General features: G+C 41.3%; 1 protein-coding gene across 3 annotated transcripts in view; it reads left to right on the top strand.

The window, feature by feature from the left end:
- NFATC1 (nuclear factor of activated T cells 1) overlaps positions 1–19,697 on the top strand; it is a 131,046-nt gene that overhangs the window by 70,297 nt on the left and 41,052 nt on the right. For all 3 annotated transcript variants that reach the window (XM_082234972.1, XM_082234974.1, XM_082234973.1), the window contains exons 7-8: positions 13,791–13,846; positions 14,860–14,992. In XM_082234972.1, the coding sequence (XP_082091098.1) occupies positions 13,791–13,846; positions 14,860–14,992 (189 nt within the window). The remainder of the gene's footprint in view (positions 1–13,790; positions 13,847–14,859; positions 14,993–19,697) is intronic.

The following is a 19,697-nucleotide window of genomic DNA, read 5'->3' as shown; positions in this document are numbered from 1 at the left end:
CATCACACTACTGTTTTAGAGGCTTCCATAAGCGACACTAATAGCCTGAACCTAAACATGTTTGGAAGTAAGCCCCACTGACTTCAGTGGGAAAGCCTAAAAATGCTATCCTTTCTTAAATGCATTAAAAAAAACCTAGAACCTAGTGAAAGAAGCAAACATGTGTTTGCAACTAACACGCACACATCAGGATGTGTGTCTACACAGAACATTTGGAGATTCATCTTCTCTAACTCCATAATTTACATATCAGGGAAAGCACTCTGTGCTTGCATCTAAATGAACACTTGAATCCAAAGGGGCGCTGGCAGAAGGCGATGGGCCAGCTCATCGCTCATGGAAGGATTTGGAACTCCTTCTCTTCCATTATGGACCACCCTATTAATGAGGAGAGGCATCTTTTAGGGGAACTGATGAGGAAGGAGGAGATAGATTCGCCAGCATCTGCCCAGCCCTTTGTTCGCTGTGTGAATTCCAAAGTGTTAGTTGTGTGAGTCTGTTGGAAACAAAAACAACAACTGCGTCCTCTAGGACTTGAAAGACCTCAACTGCATCCACACAGCAGTTTATTCCATTTCCCCCAACATTTCCCTTACTGTTAATTTCCATGTATTAAATTTCAGCTTTCACACAATGTAGAAGCTACTTCTGGAACTTCAGTGAAAGATAGCTCAAGCTTAATGCTTGCCTCTGCATCATTTGAAAATGTACCCCCCCCCCAATAAGCAAATAACGCAGGAGTGAGCACTTTGTTTAAAAACTGAAATGAATTAAACGTAGTTAAATGGACATTTGTTGCTTCTGTGGGAGGTGGGTGGGATTGTGTGGGGTGGGTGGGGAAGAAAGTTGCAATTTTTGTCCTATATAAACAGATCATTGTTTCACGTAATGGCATATACGGTATTGCAGGGTGTATAGAGAAATAAGCCCCTGGCTATTAGATCCTGTAATACTCTTCTTACCAGTGCAGTTAGGAAGTAGGGTTTGCTCTATGGCTACCTGCAGAAGCTAGTGATGTATGAAGGAGAAATTCAGATACCACTTGTTGATCTCCCATGCTATATCTGCTTTGGCCCTTAGCCTATATTGTTAAAACAATAATAACCTTCTACTGATGAAACCTTTCTCAATGATGGGCACCAGTGCAAATGATGTAATTGCACATAATGTTTATAACAACTGCTGGACAGAGCTCTACAATCTGTAAAGGAGCTTCTGATGGTGTGTGGCTGATTTTATTATGTCCTAGTCAGAGGGAGTGTTATAGTTTCTTTCACAGATGATTTATTTCAATTCCCATTTTTTAAAACGAGGATTTGGGGTTTCTTGCTTCATTTATGTTTTTCATTTCACCCCCCCCCCTCATTATTTTAATAATTAGTTGGCAAGGCGCACTACTGACAGCAAGCAAGCATTGGAAAACATTTCTCGTGGCGCACCGGGGAATTACATTCTCATTGTTGTAGTAAATGTAAGGGGTGTGCGAAGCTTTGTAAATTTAAGTAGGTGCTCATCTAGGAAGACCAGCGCTGATCAAAACATGTCTGACAGCTGTGCGAAGACCAGGAACGAAATAAAACATATTACCATTGAAGAAGCCCACTTTTGTTGTCTGTCCTTTTATAACCTGTACTTCCTCTTCCTCTTCCGAGGTGCTGTAGAGTCAACTCTATATTAAGCTGCAAATGGCTGAGGGGATGAGGGAACATCTTTCTGGATCTCCCATTTTATTTCAAACCACTGGTGGGACTGGGGGTTAAGTAAATATAATTCAGAGTAAACCCAAGATCACAAGTGAGGCTGGAATAGATAGGGAGCTGAAGGCAGGGTCAGTGAAGGCGAGAGCAAAGGAGGAGTAGCGTTCCTTTTTAAATGCCTTCTTGTTTTAGAAAAGGTTTCCGTGGTGCTGGCACAAGCGAGACATTCCACAGCTGCTTGCTGAAACCCCCTGAACTTTAAGCTGTCTCCTGAAATTCTCGCACTTAACGTCTCCCAGCCGTTCAAACGGAGGCTTTGATGGTCATGGCCGTTTAACCCTCGACATTCACCGAGTTCCAAAGAGATTGCTGTTTCGCTCTGCAATCTTCTGACTGTCCCTAACAGCACAATGCGCTTTTGCTGAGTAAGGCAGTCTCTGGCAACTGTCGCATCCAACTGCAGTACAGTTACCGAGATGCAAACTGACCGGGTCAGTCAAATGCCCTCTCGTAGACTCCCTTGCTGTCTTCCACGTGATCAATGCTGGGAGAAGTGAATAAAATACATAAAGTGGGTGCCTTCAAACTAGGAATCCAGCGGAGTGTGTTGCATGGAGAAGAGCAGGAAGGGAGAGCTTTAGGTGTGACCTATTTTAGAACTGGCCATTAATTTCTGGATTCTGTGATTTCTTTGCCATCATGCCTCTGGGAGAATGTACTCAACGTGTCTTTGAGTTTGTGCAATACATATATTTAACTTGGCCAGAATAGTTAGTGTCAACTTTTAAGACATTGACATCTTTTGGAAGATTTGTCCTACGAAGAACTGCATTATTGCTCTTGAAACTCTCTCTCCGCTGAATGCTGTGAAAGAGATCTCCCGCAATAAAATAGTGAGATAAATTGTGTCCTCACTAAAAGAGTGTTGTGGTGAGACCTGGAGACTGACCTCCTGGTTGTGGGTGGGTTAATTGGATAGCCACCTGTTTGGTAGGTCCCTCATTGCTGGGTTTAATCTGGCCAATGGGGTGCAGTCTAAACGGATCAAGGGACCTATATATACATATGCACGTGACCCAGAGCTTCCTCTTATGGGTCCTGCATCTGAACACCCACCCACCTCTCCCTACTTTTAGGGCATTTTTGCGACTGACCTTGCTATGCTGTCGTGTGTCATCTGTCATTGGGACACGGGCACGGCAGGAATTTTCCCCACTTGACTGATTGGCTGTTGCCATTTTGGGTTTCACTTGCCGCATAGCAAATCGTCACAACTTGTAAGGTTGCAGATAGGCACTGGTTCAGGTGATAGGGATGGGAGAACGGTCTCACCATCCCTATATGAAGGGCATTCTATTAAAGGAATCCAGGGACTCAACTTGGTTTGGTCAACCCCTGAGAGGGGGTTGTGCCCGTGCCTGAATCCAGGGGAGCATCTGGGGTGTAAATAGAGTCTGTTCTTGGGCTTTTCACCTACCTCAGGTGTTCATCCTTGGCTGACCTATGCTGGTGCCCTGGGTCAGTGCTACCTGCAAGGGTGCAGGGAGCTAGTCAAACTAGAGCATATGCAACCACTCACTTTTCTGTAATCAATAAGGTTTTGGCCTAAATTCTGGCAAAAACCAAAACTAATATTTGAGTCAAATGTGTGTTTATTTAGGGGGGAGGTCTCTGGGTCTGAATGTGCAAATTGAAAAACTGTACAAAACTACACTTTCTGTGCAATCAGAAGTTGGTGGCAGTCAAAGTAAGTACTGAACTATTAGGGCATTTTGAATTCAAGATTAAAGCTTTAAAATGGAGCCGGCATCCTTTCTTTTTTAAAAAATGGAAACCTGTGACTGGGTGTGTTGGAAACACTTTAATGTTGATTTTCAGTGTGAAAAAATATAGCTGGATGCGCAAAACAGTAAACTGTTGACAAAAAAATAAACATTGGAAGCAGACCAGGAGAAAAGAGGCAGTTTTAAGAGAACACACTACAATAAAAACATGTGATTTGAAGTCCACGTATGGGGGAAACTGTGGCTTCCCATTCTGACCAGGAGCGTAAGAACTTGCTGTCAGGCAATGTAGTGGCTATATAATGTTACTAGTATTGCAATTGTATGCATGTCTACACAAGATTAGGTTTCAGTAGGACTTACTCTCTGGTAAGTATGTATAGGATTGCAGTCTAAAGGAAGTATTAGAATTTAATGCATGCCTTTTAACATTGTAAATGGTTGACAACTCTATGCATACTGAGCAATTTCTTCTTTTACCAGTGTAGCTGATGGCATGGCTAATGGCAATGTAATATTATATTGTTACATGCCACTCCTATCTACGAGCCACGTATGGTGCCAGGGGGTTCCAGGTTTCCTCGGAACGAAGGACAGCAGAGATTGTGGTGTCTTTATGATATATGGTTTATACACATACACAACTTGAGCCTACAATGGAGGGCCTCAGAGCATTCACACTCCAAGAGGGTCTTGCTTCTTCCATAGCCACAGCCTTGGATTCCAGCAGAAATCAAGCAATGGCTCTGTCTCTCAGCTGCCCAACCTGCAGCCAGCTTCTTGATCACATAACTCAAACTCACACTCCCAACTCTGGCCTTTGTCTTTCCAACTACCAGCAAGTTGGGGGAGAGGACAGGCCCATTTGCTATCTGACACAGAACCGCTTCCTTTGTTATCTTAATGGCTTGTGTTTAGAGGGCCATTGTCTCACCCGGAAGCTAGCAGGACTATTCCAGGAACTGAATCTATGCTGGATTCAGAAATGAGAAGGGGGCTCGGGCATACAACCTACCTCTCTCAAACTCATAACACTATATCAGAGAATGTATCCATATATTTATATAACTGTATATTATTTTGACATTCTGCACGAGTTACCAAAACTGTGACCCATCCCTAAGGACAAACTCAAAGGCTTTAATAAGGTCTATGTTAATTAATGTGATCTATAAATATAATAGCATTTGCTTATGCAAAGCATTCCAATATATTAATTCACTGAATGTTGTGAACTCTGCCTCCCTATAAGGGCTAGCTTTCAGTTGCTAGGATCTGGAGAAATAGCATTGTCCTTGCATGGGAAAGGCGGGAGAAGAGGCACTGTTGGCCTATCTTAACAATGACTCATATGAAAGGGAAACCCTGAAGAATCATCAAGTCCGTTCTTGAACTTCAAGCCAGAAACAGAGCTGTGGTCTCAACTTAACTCCCTCTTCAATGCTTTTTAAAAAAGAAGTATGAGAAGATGTATGAGACGTTAGCCTCACCTACAGTGCTCTGTGTCTGTGTTTCTTAACGCTGAAAGGAAAAGCTAGGTGGGAGGATATTATTAGCTGCTTAGCATACTTATCTAAATAGCTTGTTGGGGGAGAAACATTGTGCAAAGACCTCTTCTGAAAGCAGAGTTATTTTTTATGCAGTAGTGAGAGCCGGGGCTGGGATTGCTCTCTTTCAAGAGCCATACCATGCTGTCTTCAGAAGTGTACTGTAATTTCCTCAGGCATTTTATAAGGCTGTTTTTTAAAAAATAAAGTGTTGAAGTAAGCCCTTACTTCAGGGGCTTTTTTGTCAATAAATTATTGCTTGCACATCCAGCTATATTCTCCAGAAGTGAAAGTCAATATTAAATGTGTATCCAAGACACTCAGTCACACAGTTATTAAAAAAGAAGATGATGTCAGCTATATTTTACAGGTTCAGCCTTCTTAAATTCAAGATTTCCTTGTAGCAGTGAGTCCAGTACTTCCTTTGGCTGCTGCAAACTCCTCTTTGCACAGAAAAAGTTGTGGTTTGGGACTGTCTTTCGATTTATCTTGCTTTTTCAATTTGGGTTAGCATTCAATAAAGAGAGTTTGAGAAGCAGTAATAAGAGTCCTTTTTCGGGAGAAATCTTCAACGTCTTCAGACTTAACATTAACTATACTGGCCAAGGTGTGTGTGCGGCGCGAGCTCAAAGGAATGTTGACTACATTCTTCCTGAAGTATGTGACATGTGTTTAAAGAAATGGCAGAATTCATAATTAATCACTAAAATAATTTGGTAAGATGCTTTGTCAAATGTATAAACTGTAGTTTGCTTGTAGGTGACCCTGTCAATCCAATTTACGGAATCTTAGTTGAGAAAAATGGCAGACATCGTTTCAAAAGCCATCTCAGGGATGCCTGAGGGATGCCTTTTGAGAATCAAGCTTCCTATGATGGTCAAGGCCTATATAGGGCTCACCTGTGAACATACATGCAGCTGCAGAGTTCTTCCCTGGAACCCAATAAATCTCCTTCCTGCTTAGACTTCCAAGAAGCATTCTATTGTAGCCAATATAATTGGTTTGAGTGTACAATTGGTGTGTGCAGTGCCCAGGACAGTTAATCCAGTTTGCAGATGTGCCAGCAGACCCCAAGGCTGGAGATCCCTGGCTTTATAACATCCCTGTTTAAGCACTTCCATGTCTGTTCAGGGTATCTTCAAGATGATCTGACACAATCAGTGTGCATACCACCAAACACATGATAAGCTTGGCATTGCTTGGCTCACCTTTTGTTGCACGCAATGTGATGGGTAAAGGATAACCATCACAGTGACAGAACACATTGCACTAATCAAGTGACGTCTATAATCACATGCACAATTATATTAATTTGCCCTCAGGATATAATCATAAGTTTCTCGCAAACAGACATTTTGTTAAATAATGTTTTATTTGGAAGAAGCACCAATTTCAATTCTTCCTTGCTCTTCCGTATGAGTTTTTGATGGGATATGAGTTAATTTTGTTGTTTTTTTCTTAATTTTTTTGGGGGGTAGGAATTCTGCTGGGGGAAAGATCTGTATTGAGAATCATATTCCTGGTAGTTTCCCATGGAGAATATGTTTCTACATTTGCTTTTAGCAAGCAACATAGCCTGCTTTATATTTTCTGGAAGCGTTTGTATTTAATCCCATGAGTATTCATAGAAAAGCAGGGTAGTTACGGTAGGTGCAGGAAGGTTGCCACTTCTATATTACATTCCTAGAACGTGGAAGGCTTTAATGCATCTTGTAATGTACGGAATAAGAAGTCGTCACTGAGTTTGGGCAGTTTAAACTATTCACATAGCACTGTAGTTTAGCTGAATTATATCACTTGCATTTTTAAAAGAATTGTCCGGGGGGATCAGGAGAATCTTCAGGAAAAAGATTACTAGAAGTGGGGCAGGGATTGGTCCTGAAACAGACACGTCCCTCAGATACTTTAAGGACCTTTGGGTGTGAGCTCTGCTTCTGTAGACATTTCGTTTTGCACTGCAGCATTTGAAGGCTCAAGGTTTGGCGTCTGCTCCGATGAGATGAGACGTGGAGACTAGTGAGCAGACTTTTGGCTGAACTCCATTTGGTAAAAGATCTTACATTCTCCGAGATCTTTCCATTGGTCTTTCCATTGCCAGCAGCAGTCGCAGTTTGAGGGGCAAGTGGCCAGAAAAGGGTCAAGTTTCAGATTGGTAGTCAAGCTGCAGTTCACGTAATAAACTTAAGTGGGAGAATATCCCTCGGTCACATGCCTTCTGCATAATGTTGTTTTCTGCGGCTGCCTATCTCTCAGAGTCCACCACACCCATTTCACTTGCTTGCTGCATCCATTTCTGTGTCGGCTCATTTGCAAGGAACTTGGAAAGCCTCTGCCATCAAGAGGGGCTAGAAACATGAGAATTGTACAGTTTGGAGCACAAGAGTTAATGGAAAGGTCACTTGTCCCTATTTCCGGGAGTGGTGCTGGTTTTATAAAGGGGTCCCTGGCCACTTACCAGAAAGAGATATCTTTAGCAGGGAGTTTAATCAGATGATGGAACCATTGCAGTGCGGAATCCTTTCACGAGCACACAGTAGTTGTGACGTCGCTGGTAGGAAATACATTTCAGATTTTCCTAACGCTGCAGCAGAGGAAAAGGCAAAGATAGTATGGGATGGATGCCATCCACGTAAGACGGTATCACTGTTACTGAGTCTTGCCATACAGTATTTCGATGAGGGCTATTAAGGTCAATATGTCCCTTAGATACTTGTGTACAGTTTCAAACGGTTTGTTCCACATAAGTATACTTAGAATCACAGCCTTGCAGCATAACCTTATGCATGGTTACTCAGAAATAAACCACACTGGATTTAGTGGAGCTTACTCCAAAGTATGTTTAGGATTAGAGGCAAAGTTTACACCACACATTTGAAGCACTTTAAATAGACATGACTTCCTCCAACGAATACTGGGGAGTGTAGGTTGTTCTGGGTGCTGAAAGTTGTTCACAGAACCACAAATCCCCTTCCCCCACATTCCAAGAGTGGTTTGTTTGACTGGGGCAACCCAGTCAGATGGGCGGCATGCAAATAATAAGATTATCATCTTCATCATCATTATTTAACAATCCATCCTTCTTCACTGGGAATTCTGGAAATTGTCACTCTAGGAGAGGAGTATGGGTGTCCTAACAACTCTCAGCACCCTTAAACTGCAGCTCCTTGAATTATTTGGGGGAAGTCATGACGGTTTAGCTTCACCACCTCACAGTGAGGTTGGTTGTGCTGAACCTGGATCTCCTCAGGTCCACTCCCCAAGCCCCGCCTCCCAGGCCACCGCGGATTGGCTGAATTTGAACAGAGGGTCTGGTGGTGCCCACAATGCTCCATGGTGGCCAGGGAGGCGAGCCAATGGTCACAAAACAACATGGTGAGGCTCCGTGGGCTTTTGAGGTGCTGTGGTAGGCCGCAACTGCTGCTCACCGCTGAAACGGGTAAGCGGCCATTACTAAATAGGGTGCGTGAGCCCACACACACAATCCATTATTGGCATTTCAAACCCCAGAGTTCTACTGGAATACCACCAGAGTTGAACCGCAAACAAATGATAGACAATTAATGGGGTGAAACTGGGAGAATCCCCCCCCAAAATACCCGGAGTCTCTTACACTCACACTCCTACACTCCTGGCAGATGTTCAGAGCCACCTCAGCCCAATTTTGCTCTGGCAGGGGTAGGAAACATGGTGCCCTGCAAATTGTATAGGACTCCAGCTCACACCAGCCCCAGTTGGCATAGCCAGTGGTTAGGGATAATGGGAGCTGTAGTCCAATGGGAAGTATGGGGTGTTGGGGAGGGGTAGTATCATTGGTGGTGGTCCTCCTGGGGTAGTTTGTTCACCTTTCTTCCCTACCCTGCACTCAGCTCTCACCTGTGACTCCTAGAAGCAGGCAAGAAGAGAGATTACTTATGCCAGATCCATATTGGAACATCCTATAGGTAAAGGTAAATTGTAGGTACCACCTTGCACTTACTTTTTCAGTGAATTATAGAGTTAGAAAGGACCTTGATGGTCATCTTATTCAACCCCCTGCAATACAGGAATCTCAACTAAAGCATTCATGACAGAGGGCCATCCAACGTCTGCTTAAAAACCTCCACCTTCTGAGGGAATCGGTTCCACTGCTGAACAGCTGTTGCCATCAGAAAGTTCTTTCTGATGTTTAATTGGAGTCTTGCTCCATCTTCCATGTGACAGCACTTTTGATATTTGAAGATAGCTATCATAGCTCTTCTCAATCTCCTCTTTTCCGGGATAAACACAGCGAATTCCCTCAACCATTCCTCATAAGCCTTGGGTTCCAGACTCCTGATCATCTTGGTTGCCTTCCTCTGTTGCCCCTACTGAAATTCATTTCATTCGTTTGGACCCAGTTGTCCAATCTGTTAAAGTCATCTTGAATCCCAAGGGCCATCTAGTCAACCCCTCAACAGTTCCTCATAAGACTTGGTATACAGACCCTTGATCATTAGGGTATTTACCAATAATCTCAGTTTGAAGTTTGAACATGTGGTTAAAGTATTAGATCAACCGCAGCAGAATTCAAACCCCAAAATTTAATAAGAAAAATATAATTAAGCAAAACGAATTATTTAATTTGACATTTTTACTTTGTTTTATGTAGCAAATATCCACAAAGCTTCTTTAAAAAACCCCACAAAAAAACATAAATAGCCATTCCTAATAGTTGAAAGAAAATAAAGTTTTAAGCTCCACTTTGTTGTTGGAAAAACTGCACACAAATATTAAATCAAATCAAGATGCACAACAGCAGCAAGGTAAAACATGTTAAGCACTTGAAGAGGCAACAAATTGCTAAGCATCAAAATCTTGCTTAAATAAATGTGTTTAAGTTCCTACCTGTACACTGAAAGGGTAGGAGCTTGACAAATCTCCTAAAAGAGGGGTTTCCACAATTTTTGGCACTACCGTAGAAAGCCCCTGGTCACATACAGATTAATTAATAATTTGGAAGCTATACATACAGATTAATTAATAATTTGGTATTATAAATTCATCACTACTCAGCCACATTGGAGGCAATTATTTTATCTAAACCTTTGAAAAATAAAGGCAGGCTGTGTTGTCTTGAAATTAGGACCTAAAAGTGCTATGTTCATTTAGCAACTGGTCGATGGTTTGTCTTGATGGAAATGAGTAGGCTTCAGCTGGATGCAATCTCTCCTCTTTCAGTACTGCTGCCTTGGCTTCTAATTTCAGGTAACCACATTACATTGAAACCTTAATCTTTAACCTTAACTATGGTTTGTTGAAACAAGATAGTTTAATAATCCATGCTTGATGTTTCATGTTTCCAACAAACCATAGTTAATGTGATTGTACTAAGAATGGGATAAGGGTTTTGGTAAGACTATGCACACTAATTATGTTCACGTTAACTGAAGCACAACCCATTGCATTCATATTAAATATACTATTTCATCTTAATTGAAGCATAATCCATGGCACTCATTCATTAAGGATTTAGCCTGTTTCCTCTGAAACCTCTTTTCCCACACTCTAATAAATAAGGAGAAAAAAGCTAAGTAAAATTAGCAACAATATCTCAATAGAAATAACTGAAGTAGTGAGATATACAAAATATATTTTTGCTCTTGCTGCTGCTGTGTTAGAACAAGCCCACAATGCCTTTTTTATGTGGAAATCTTCTAGATGGGTGTGGTGGGGAAGCCGTTTCTGTGACTCATGCTGCAGGGAATTCCCTAATGGTTTTGGAATATTTTTACTTTTTGACTTCTGCAGAGTTTCCTTTTTAACTCCGTAGAGAGCAGTTGATACAGAGTGAGTTACAAAGGCCCATTCAGCGCTCAGCCATTCCGTTTCAGAACCCCGCTTATATTTTTAGGAATTCAAAACCAGCCTATATAGTAATGCGGTAGGTGTGCAGAACTGGCCACCACTGTTATCAATCTCCAAATGCCAGAGTTTCTGACTGAAGCTCTTGCCTTCATGCAAGAGAACTAATTTACCTCACTCCTTCTGTGGAAACTTCCCTATCTGTTATGCCGCAAGGAAACATGGCAAGGGTTTGGCGGTGGTGTTTTAAAATTGTAAACAGTTCTCATTGTTTGGATATGGCCACCTAGTCTCCTCACGCACAAAAAATAATAATTGTGTTTCTTCATAACGGCGTGCTGTTCTTTAGAACATGCACAAGTGCACATTCGAAAGAGTTAATTGTGGTTATTTTTGATATTGCGCCAACACAAAACCAGCCACAGACATGTTTTAGAAACACAAGTCCTGTTAACCCTTTCACATGTGTGCTAAAAAGAAAGCACACACACTAAAACGTGGGGACTTTGACAAAGAAGTGAATGTGTGAACGCACACCTCATCTGCATTGTTTTCTTTAGTGCCTTTTATTGAAAGCCCATTAACGTGAAGGTGGAAGCCTCAAATTATATCAGTGGCCTTTGCTTCTTCTGGGATTTCCCTCCCACTCCCCTTTCAGCTGTATAAACAGGAAAGCTGGACTGCTGTTTAGTGAGTCTGTTTCCCTTAAAGAAAAAAAGAGAGGGGGGGGGACTAATGATAGGCTTCACAGTGTCAGCAACAATCCCACAATGGATACAATCTTAGAATTCGTCTGTTTGCAAACAATTCAAGAATTTTACATTCACAGGCAAGCTATGAACCATTTCAGTTGTCTATATGCTTCTTTTAAAATTCAGTTTTGATAATGCTGTTTAAGCCTTTGGGCAAAAAGTTAAACTCTAAAAGAAAGAAAGAAATCAAAACAAATTTAATGCCAGGTTTTTAAAGGGTCAGATATTAGATTAATTGCTCCAGTACAGAAAGTAACAACACCTCACTGAAGAAACATTATGTGTTCCAAAAAAAGATTTCTGGGGATAGATGAGAGGAACATATATGAGTGGTTTGCTAGGTTTCCGTCTCCCTTTCTTTTACACACACTATCAACAACAACAACAACAACAATAACAAAGTCCATTTGGAGAGAATCACTTGAGTGAGTTAAACTTTAAAGGGAATGCCTGAAATGTGTCTGTTTCAGCTTTATGTTATGTCTGTAATTTGAATTATTTGCATTTTGGAAAGGTATAAATTGCTCTGGTGTACTTTCGTTGGACTTCGGCCAGGCAGGGAGTTGCCTTCGGCTGTGAGTCAGCCAGGCTGATGCAGATGTGGCAGCCTTACAATGGAAACTTTTGTGGTGTATCACTCCTCACTCCTCCGGCACATTCTGACTGGAGACGGCATCTAGCATACTTGGGTAGGATACTTGGCAAATGTTGTACTGACATAAGACCTTTTTCTCCAGTATAAGCAAGTCTTTTAGCATTTTGAGACCCCTAAAATTTATTCCATCCATTCCCAACTTCCCCCCCCTTTAAAAAAACAAAACAAAATTAGCTGATCCAGATAAACCTACAAAACATGTTTACTGTAAGAAGTTGACGTAGTGCTCTAAGGTTTCTCTCCTGGAGTTGATCCCAGTCCGTGGGTGTAGAGATTTCCCTCTTGGTTCACCAGACGTAACATGAGGAATTGCCTGCTTCCCCCCCCCCTCTTTAATTCTTTGCTTTTTTAATTCTTTGCTTTTTGGTCTCTGCTTCATAACAGTTTCTCCTCCTTATGTTTTTGTTAAATGAAATGTCACTAACTCTTATTGAGTCATCTGTTCCCCTCAACTTTTCTGCAGCAGCTAAAGTCTGGACAGTCTCAAGAGAATTTTGTACTGGAGCAACACTAACTCTTGCTATTTCTCAGATAGTCAAAGGACTCGATACAACCCCTTCCTTTAACGTAACACCTAAAAAACTTTCATGAACAGACACACATTTGTGATCAGCCTAAAAGGAAAAAAAGAAAAAGTAATATACAGCAATGGCACTGTAAAAAATAATTGAAAGATTTGATGAGTTGGCAGGAACTGTAAAACAGAATCCCAATTCAAGTAATTAATCTTTCAGAATAGATTGAATATAGAAAAAGCCTGAAGCTCTGGTAATTCATTTACAAAGCTGAAAGGACTACAAACTCTTAACCAGCTCAGACGGTTCTAGGTATAGCATTTTCATTCTATCCTATTTTCAGCTCTGATAAAACAATGAGTGGGATCTAGTCTGTGCCCTTTGCCCTTAATAGACTTCTCATGTCCAGTTTCTCCTTTTCTTTCCTATGCCCACAACAGTTCTAGGACACAGGTTAACTAGAGAGGGGGGGGATCATCATGACTGGTCCAAAGTTACCTAGAAAGCTTTATGGCTGGATAAGAATTTGAAGCCAACTCTCCTAAGTCCAACACTGTAGCCTTGGGATGGGGAAACCAAAGGCACTCCAGATGCTGTTGGATTTCAACTCCCTTTGGCTCCAGCCACCATGGTCCATCAGAATCATAGAGTTGGAAGAGACCCCAAGGATCATCTAGTCCCATCCCCTGCAATGCAGGAATCTCAACACGTGGTCCCCCACTCAATTTGAAACCATACCAGATCCTGCTTAGCTTTGCAAACGTGCTAGCACTTTTATTGCTGCAATTTGTCTTTCCTGTACAGCCTGCGAAATGTTTGCTAGGATCACCTTGGAAGGCTGATTGCACTGGAGAATCAAAAACTACAAAAGAAGCAAAGTGCCTGTTTCAACTTCATCCTCTCTGTGTGATACTAAATTAAGGCTGACTCAAAAAGGGAGACCCCCTTTTCATTTCTGACACCTGTGAAGAAATAACGGTGTAGAATTAGACAACTTCTTTTCATGTTATTGTTTTTTAGATGGTCATCACGTGTGGGAAATGGAAGCCAAAACTGACAAAGAGTTGTGTAAGCCAGTAAGTATCTCCCCTTTGAGAAACATCATAATCTCTCTCTCTCTCTCTCTCTCTCTCTCTCTGTGTGTGTGTGTGTGTATGCATGTTCATCACTCAGCTAGCATATCAAGTACAGTGTGCACACACTGTATGTTTGTGTATGGATGTGGGAGAGACACTCTGAGTGACTGTTATGGATAGATGAGAAATTTGAGTCAATATGCATTTAAAGCCAAATCTAACAAATTTACACTTTCTGAAACAATATGCAAAGCAGAACGCAGCAATCCGTTTGAAATCTGCAGTTATCTTAATTTTGTGATGTGTAGGAGTTGACATGATCAATGTGTATACAATTACTGTATGGATAGCACGGAGAAAATGGATAGAGATTTTTTTCCCCTGGTAATCCAGCAAAGCAGAATGTTGGAAGATTCAGGGCAGCTGAAACATAGTACTTATACGACAGATAGTTATGGAATTCACTCCCACCAAAAGTGGTTAGAGCCACCAACTTGGGTGGCTTTGAAGGAGAATGAGACAAATTCATGGAGGATAAGGCTGCCAAAGGCAACTAGCTAAGATGGATATGTTCTGCTTCCACAATTGGAAGCTGTATGCTTCTGAATACCATGTGCTCGAAGCCGCAGGAGGAGACAGTGGTGTTGCATAAGGTTGGCCACTGTGAGAACAGGATGCTAGACTAGAAAGGTCATCAGCCTGATCCAACAGGCACTTCTTATATTCTTAAGTATATACAGCAATAAATAAATACACACGTTTGCATCAGGTGCATTTTGTACTGAAGTGCATGACTGCAAAAACAGACCAAAAACCCTCTCATTGAGTTGTTCAGATTACCCATGGCACAAGACACTGTAAGAAAATTCAAATGTGTAGGAAATACTCTTGCAAAGCTCTGGAGGCCTATCCCTAAAGTTTTGCATGAATGTGAGTAGCTTCATGGACCTTCTGTATAAGCCATTGTTTCATCTTTTCAAAACAAAACTTTTATTTTAAACATTTTCTTTTAGACTTCATTGGTGATTGAGATTCCACCGTTCCGCAATCAGAGAATTACAAGTCCCGTCCAAGTTAATTTCTATGTCTGCAATGGAAAGAGAAAGAGAAGCCAGTACCAGCTTTTCACCTACCTTCCTGCTAATGGTAACAACATATTTTTAGCTTCAAGTTGCAGAGAATAAGTATTGTATTAATTTTTTTAAAATGATTATAATAACTGTGCAGCACTCTTTTAAATAGTAAACTGATGATATGTCAATATGTGGAATAATCTGGGGTGGGCAGGGGAATGTCTTGTGCAAAAAAAAAAAAATCATCATTTTGTTGCTTCAGTAGACCTCTCTGTAGGACTTAATTTTGGTGCAAAATAATACCAGGAGCACAACAAAAGTTCCTCTAGGTCATTGAGATCAATCCACTACCACTCTGAACTACTTGAGTAACATCAAATGTAGAGTATAGATCAGTGTTTCCCAAACTTGGGTCTCCAGCTGTTTTTGGACTACAACTTCCATTAACCCCAGCTAGGAGGACCCGTATTCAGGGATGATGGGAATTGTAGTCCAAAAACTGCTGGAGACCCAAATTTGGGAAACACTGGAATAAATGCTACTCATAGAACCTGGAGCTAAGAAGGAAATAGATTATATTGACATTGTACCTCCACAGTCATTTCCCCTGCTCAACAGGCCTAAGTGGAAATAGAGAGGTCAGCCTTGGCAAAGAACAAAACACTTATGTTTTTTATTGCACCCCTGAATGTAACAAAATTATGCGAGTAGCTTCATGGACCTTATTTATAAGCCATTGTTTCATCAGCTGATTCACTCACCTTTTAAAAACAAAACATTATTTTAAACATTTTCTTTTAGACTTCATTGGTGAAAATAAAGCAGGCTGTTTTAAAGAGGAGACAGACTACCCATTGTGTGTGCATATGTGTCATGTTTTTGCAGAGAAATTATTTTGCTTACTGAACAAATAAATACTATGGATTTCATGAGGGGAGAAGACATTTTGTGCTGAAACATCTGTAGCAAAACCTGAAATTCTTCAAACAAACTTACCTGCTGTTTTAATTTCACTTCACTCTACATTAAAGGGAGTCCTGGTTTTTAACATCACATCAAAAGGAACAGCGTCCTGTACCTTTCTGTGGTGTAAGAAGTATACTATTGTAAATATGGTAATCCATATTTCAGAATCAAAAGGCTATAATCCTTAAACCTACATAGACATACACACATACAATTCCTGAGAGAAAGACATTCCCACAGAAGTCATTGGGGCTGCTCCAAAGGAAGTGGCTTGAGGGCTGGAGCCAAAATATACTCAAGGAAAAGAGAATGTGAAAATAGCAACCATAATCATATACAGCAGTGCCCTGCTAACTGTGGGGCGCCTTTGTGATGGTTGAACGGGACCCAAATATTATTTGATATACGTATTTGTCTGTGAAGGTTGCGGATCATTATGGTGAAAATGAAAAGTATATTAACTGTGGTTGATTTAGGCAGCAGATTTCTAGTGATCCGTTTTAATCCTGCTGAGGTAATGTGACTTCCAATATATACAATGGACCATGGATCTGCAAGATAAGAGTTCGTGTCCCACTTCAGCCTTCAGATCATGGATGATTTTATGCAAGTTCCTATCTCTCAACCTCGTTTTTCCAACTGCAAAATAGGAAAAGCAAATTATCTAGCAATCATTGTTCTGAGTGGGATAAACAAAGCCTGTGAGAGCCATTTTACAACAAAGGGCTGTTTCCCACCTGCCCAAACTCTGTCTTGTCAAGGGTACCCAAGGCCTGATCCTGACACAATGGGGAGGAGAGAGAGAGGAGGATAGTTTTTCTTCACCATCTGCCCATATCATGCAGGCCATTCCTTTGTGCTCCATAGCACAAAGATCTATGATGTTAGCAGAGTGTAGATTAAGGGTACAGCAGGCCTCATTCTCTGAGTCTTCTTGCTTGCTTCACCATGGCAGCAGGGTCTTTGACGAAGGGCTGTGTGGTCTAAACATGGCAGAAGCCTGTATCTTCCCATTATTCTTTAAGCATCAGTCCCTAGGACTGTATAGTGGGGAGATGTGGGCATTCCTACTATCTCGCCACGCTCTGCTGTTGACCCAATGGAGCCCAGTCCTTCTGGGCTGAACTGAGTGAAGGCAAGTGAGCCCTAGCACCATGTACTGGAAAAGCAAAGCAAACGACGCTACCCCCCATGATGCTTGGCGTTTGCCACCCATCATATTGACAGGAGCTTTACTACTAATAGCAGTGAGTAATTTTAGATCATACTCTCTTAAAATCCACCAATGTGAAACTGAATTGGTTCCTAATTTTTTATAGTACTTTCAGTAACCAACATCTGTTTTAAAACTTAAATTTAAGGCCAAGTGAAACCATTCACTCTGCTTTAAAACCCATGCCAATGGTATGAGTGTCAGTTAAAAGACTGCCAAATATATTTTTCCAGATAACAATGCTTCTTTCTTTTTCAGTTGCTTGTAATCCCTTCTGGCAGTGTCCATTTTTATTAAATACTGAGGGCCTGGCTCAATCCATTTGATATTCTAATCTCAGTGTCACAGCACTCTCTAATTTCCTATCAATGCCCTCTCAGCGGTGGTTTTATGGCTTAAAACTTTTGTGACAGGAAGCAAGGACAATGAACTAAAAACTCAGAAAGTTTATGAAAATTCTTTATTGAATAAATAAAGTTAGCATTATTAGACCTGAAAAATCACCAAAAATGTCTGAGGAGCTGGACAAAGTGGTCAACTCTATCTTTCAACCGAGCAGGAAGCTGCCAAGTTGTGATGGGCCTACTTAAAGTTGGATCTTGCAACCATTTTTTCCTCATATGCAAACAGTATCAACCATGGCAGACTCATGAAGAGAATCATAAAATGCTATTCAAAATAAACAGCCATGGCTGGGCCAATTCTCAGGCTGTGGCATCCTAACTTTTCTAAATGTGATCCCAGCTGTCCACAATGCTGAGAATAGGTATCAGGCCACTCTGTTTATATGGCGGCAAAAAGCCATTTTAAACGGAAGAGAGCTGTTTCGTATCATTTACTAAGGGCTCAGTACTCCCTATTGCTGCACTATACATTAGCTATAGGGACGGGATCGGGGATGAACTAGCAGATAGTGACTCGTCAAAGGCAACCATGTGAGTTCATGGCTGAGCTGAGATTTCAGCCAGAAACCTTCACCCTCTTAGCCACGATGCAATTCAGAATTGCTGACGTATGCATGCAACCACACAGCTGTCCATATCATGACATGGTCTGGGTCTGCACTGGCCCAATTCCTACGGGGTGCAATTCAAATAGTGGTTATTGACCACTTCTGCTAGCGTTGGGCTCTGTTGCCTGTTCAGTGTCTATAATTATTCACTGACTATTTATAGTGATAGTTTTCTAGCGGTATTTAAGAGCCACACTGCTTTTTTCTTTTTTCTTTTTTGCATCCTCCACCCACTGTTAGCTCACTTTCTAAACTGAAATATTAAGCTATTTTTACTAGGTGAAAGTAGTAAAACCAAGATGCAATATATTACAGCTTCCTTTATTGTGACACAGATCTGTGTTTTTATTGCTGCTCTCCTGAGATGTTTCTGCTTTAAACTTTCATGCTCAGTTGAGCAAACTCTTTAACCTTGCTAGGTTAGCAGAGCTGTCGGATGGCAAAGGGGGGAAAGGGCCTGAGTCTTACAAATGTCATAAGTATTTCTTGATATCAAAGATGACTAAAATATAGGTAAAGGTAAAGGGACCCCTGACCATTAGGTCCAGTGGTGACCGACTCTGGGGTAGCGCCGCTCATCTCGCTTTATTGGCTAAGGGAGCCGGTGTACAGCTTCTGGGTCATGTGGCCAGCATGACTAAGCCCCTTCTGGTGAACCAGAGCAGCGCATGGAAATGCCGTTTACCTTCCTGCCGGAGTGGTACCTATTTATCTACTTGCACTTTGACGTGCTTTCGAACTGCTGGGTTGGCAGGAACTGGGACCGAGCAATAGGAGCTCACCCCATCGCAGGGATTCGAACCGCCGACCTTCTGATCAGCAAGTCCTAGGCTCTGTGGTTTAACCCACAGTGCCACCCGCATCCCTATGACTAAAATATACCCATATGTTATTGCATCAATATCAACAACAACAATTGTATTATTTGTACCCCGCCCATCTGACTGGGTTGCTCCAGCCACTCTGGGAGCTTCCAACATATTCAAAAACATAATAAAACATTACACATTAAAAAGCTTCTCTATACAGGGCTGCTTTCAGATGTCTTCTAAATGCAATTTCTGGAATGTAGTTAAACAATTCACAGTTAATGGACAATAGAAATATTTTAGCTTTGTAGCGAGACACTTAACTCTATGCGAATCCTGGCATATATTCTAGATTCCACTGTACAAGTGGAGATGTAGAGAAATCATATACACAGTTTGAACAATGCATGTTGCATAAATTTGATGTTATGAAAATAATAATGTATATGCAATTGGAAAGTTCAGAAACCTGTTAGAGATTCCAGATCCTGTTCATGGATCCACTTGTAAGCATTTCTATTGTTCTGCCTTTTAAATGTAAAACCTTAACCTAATGTGCATCCTGAATCATATAAGCCATAGAACAAACCCTTGCTACAAACAGCAATGTTAGCTCTCCACTCTTATCATGGGACTAAACAACATGAACCACACAATTATGGGCTTTTTCACCTGCACAGCCTCTAATATGATATATGCCATCATCTGCCAACAATGCAATCTGCCAACCATTTACGTAGACGAGACAGATCAGTTTCTATGCCAAAGGATAAATGGA

The sequence above is a fragment of the Podarcis vaucheri genome (assembly GCF_965113315.1).
Source record: "Podarcis vaucheri genome assembly, chromosome: 8".
Lineage (NCBI taxonomy): Eukaryota > Metazoa > Chordata > Lepidosauria > Squamata > Lacertidae > Podarcis > Podarcis vaucheri.
This window is presented reverse-complemented; position numbering and strand designations above follow the sequence as displayed.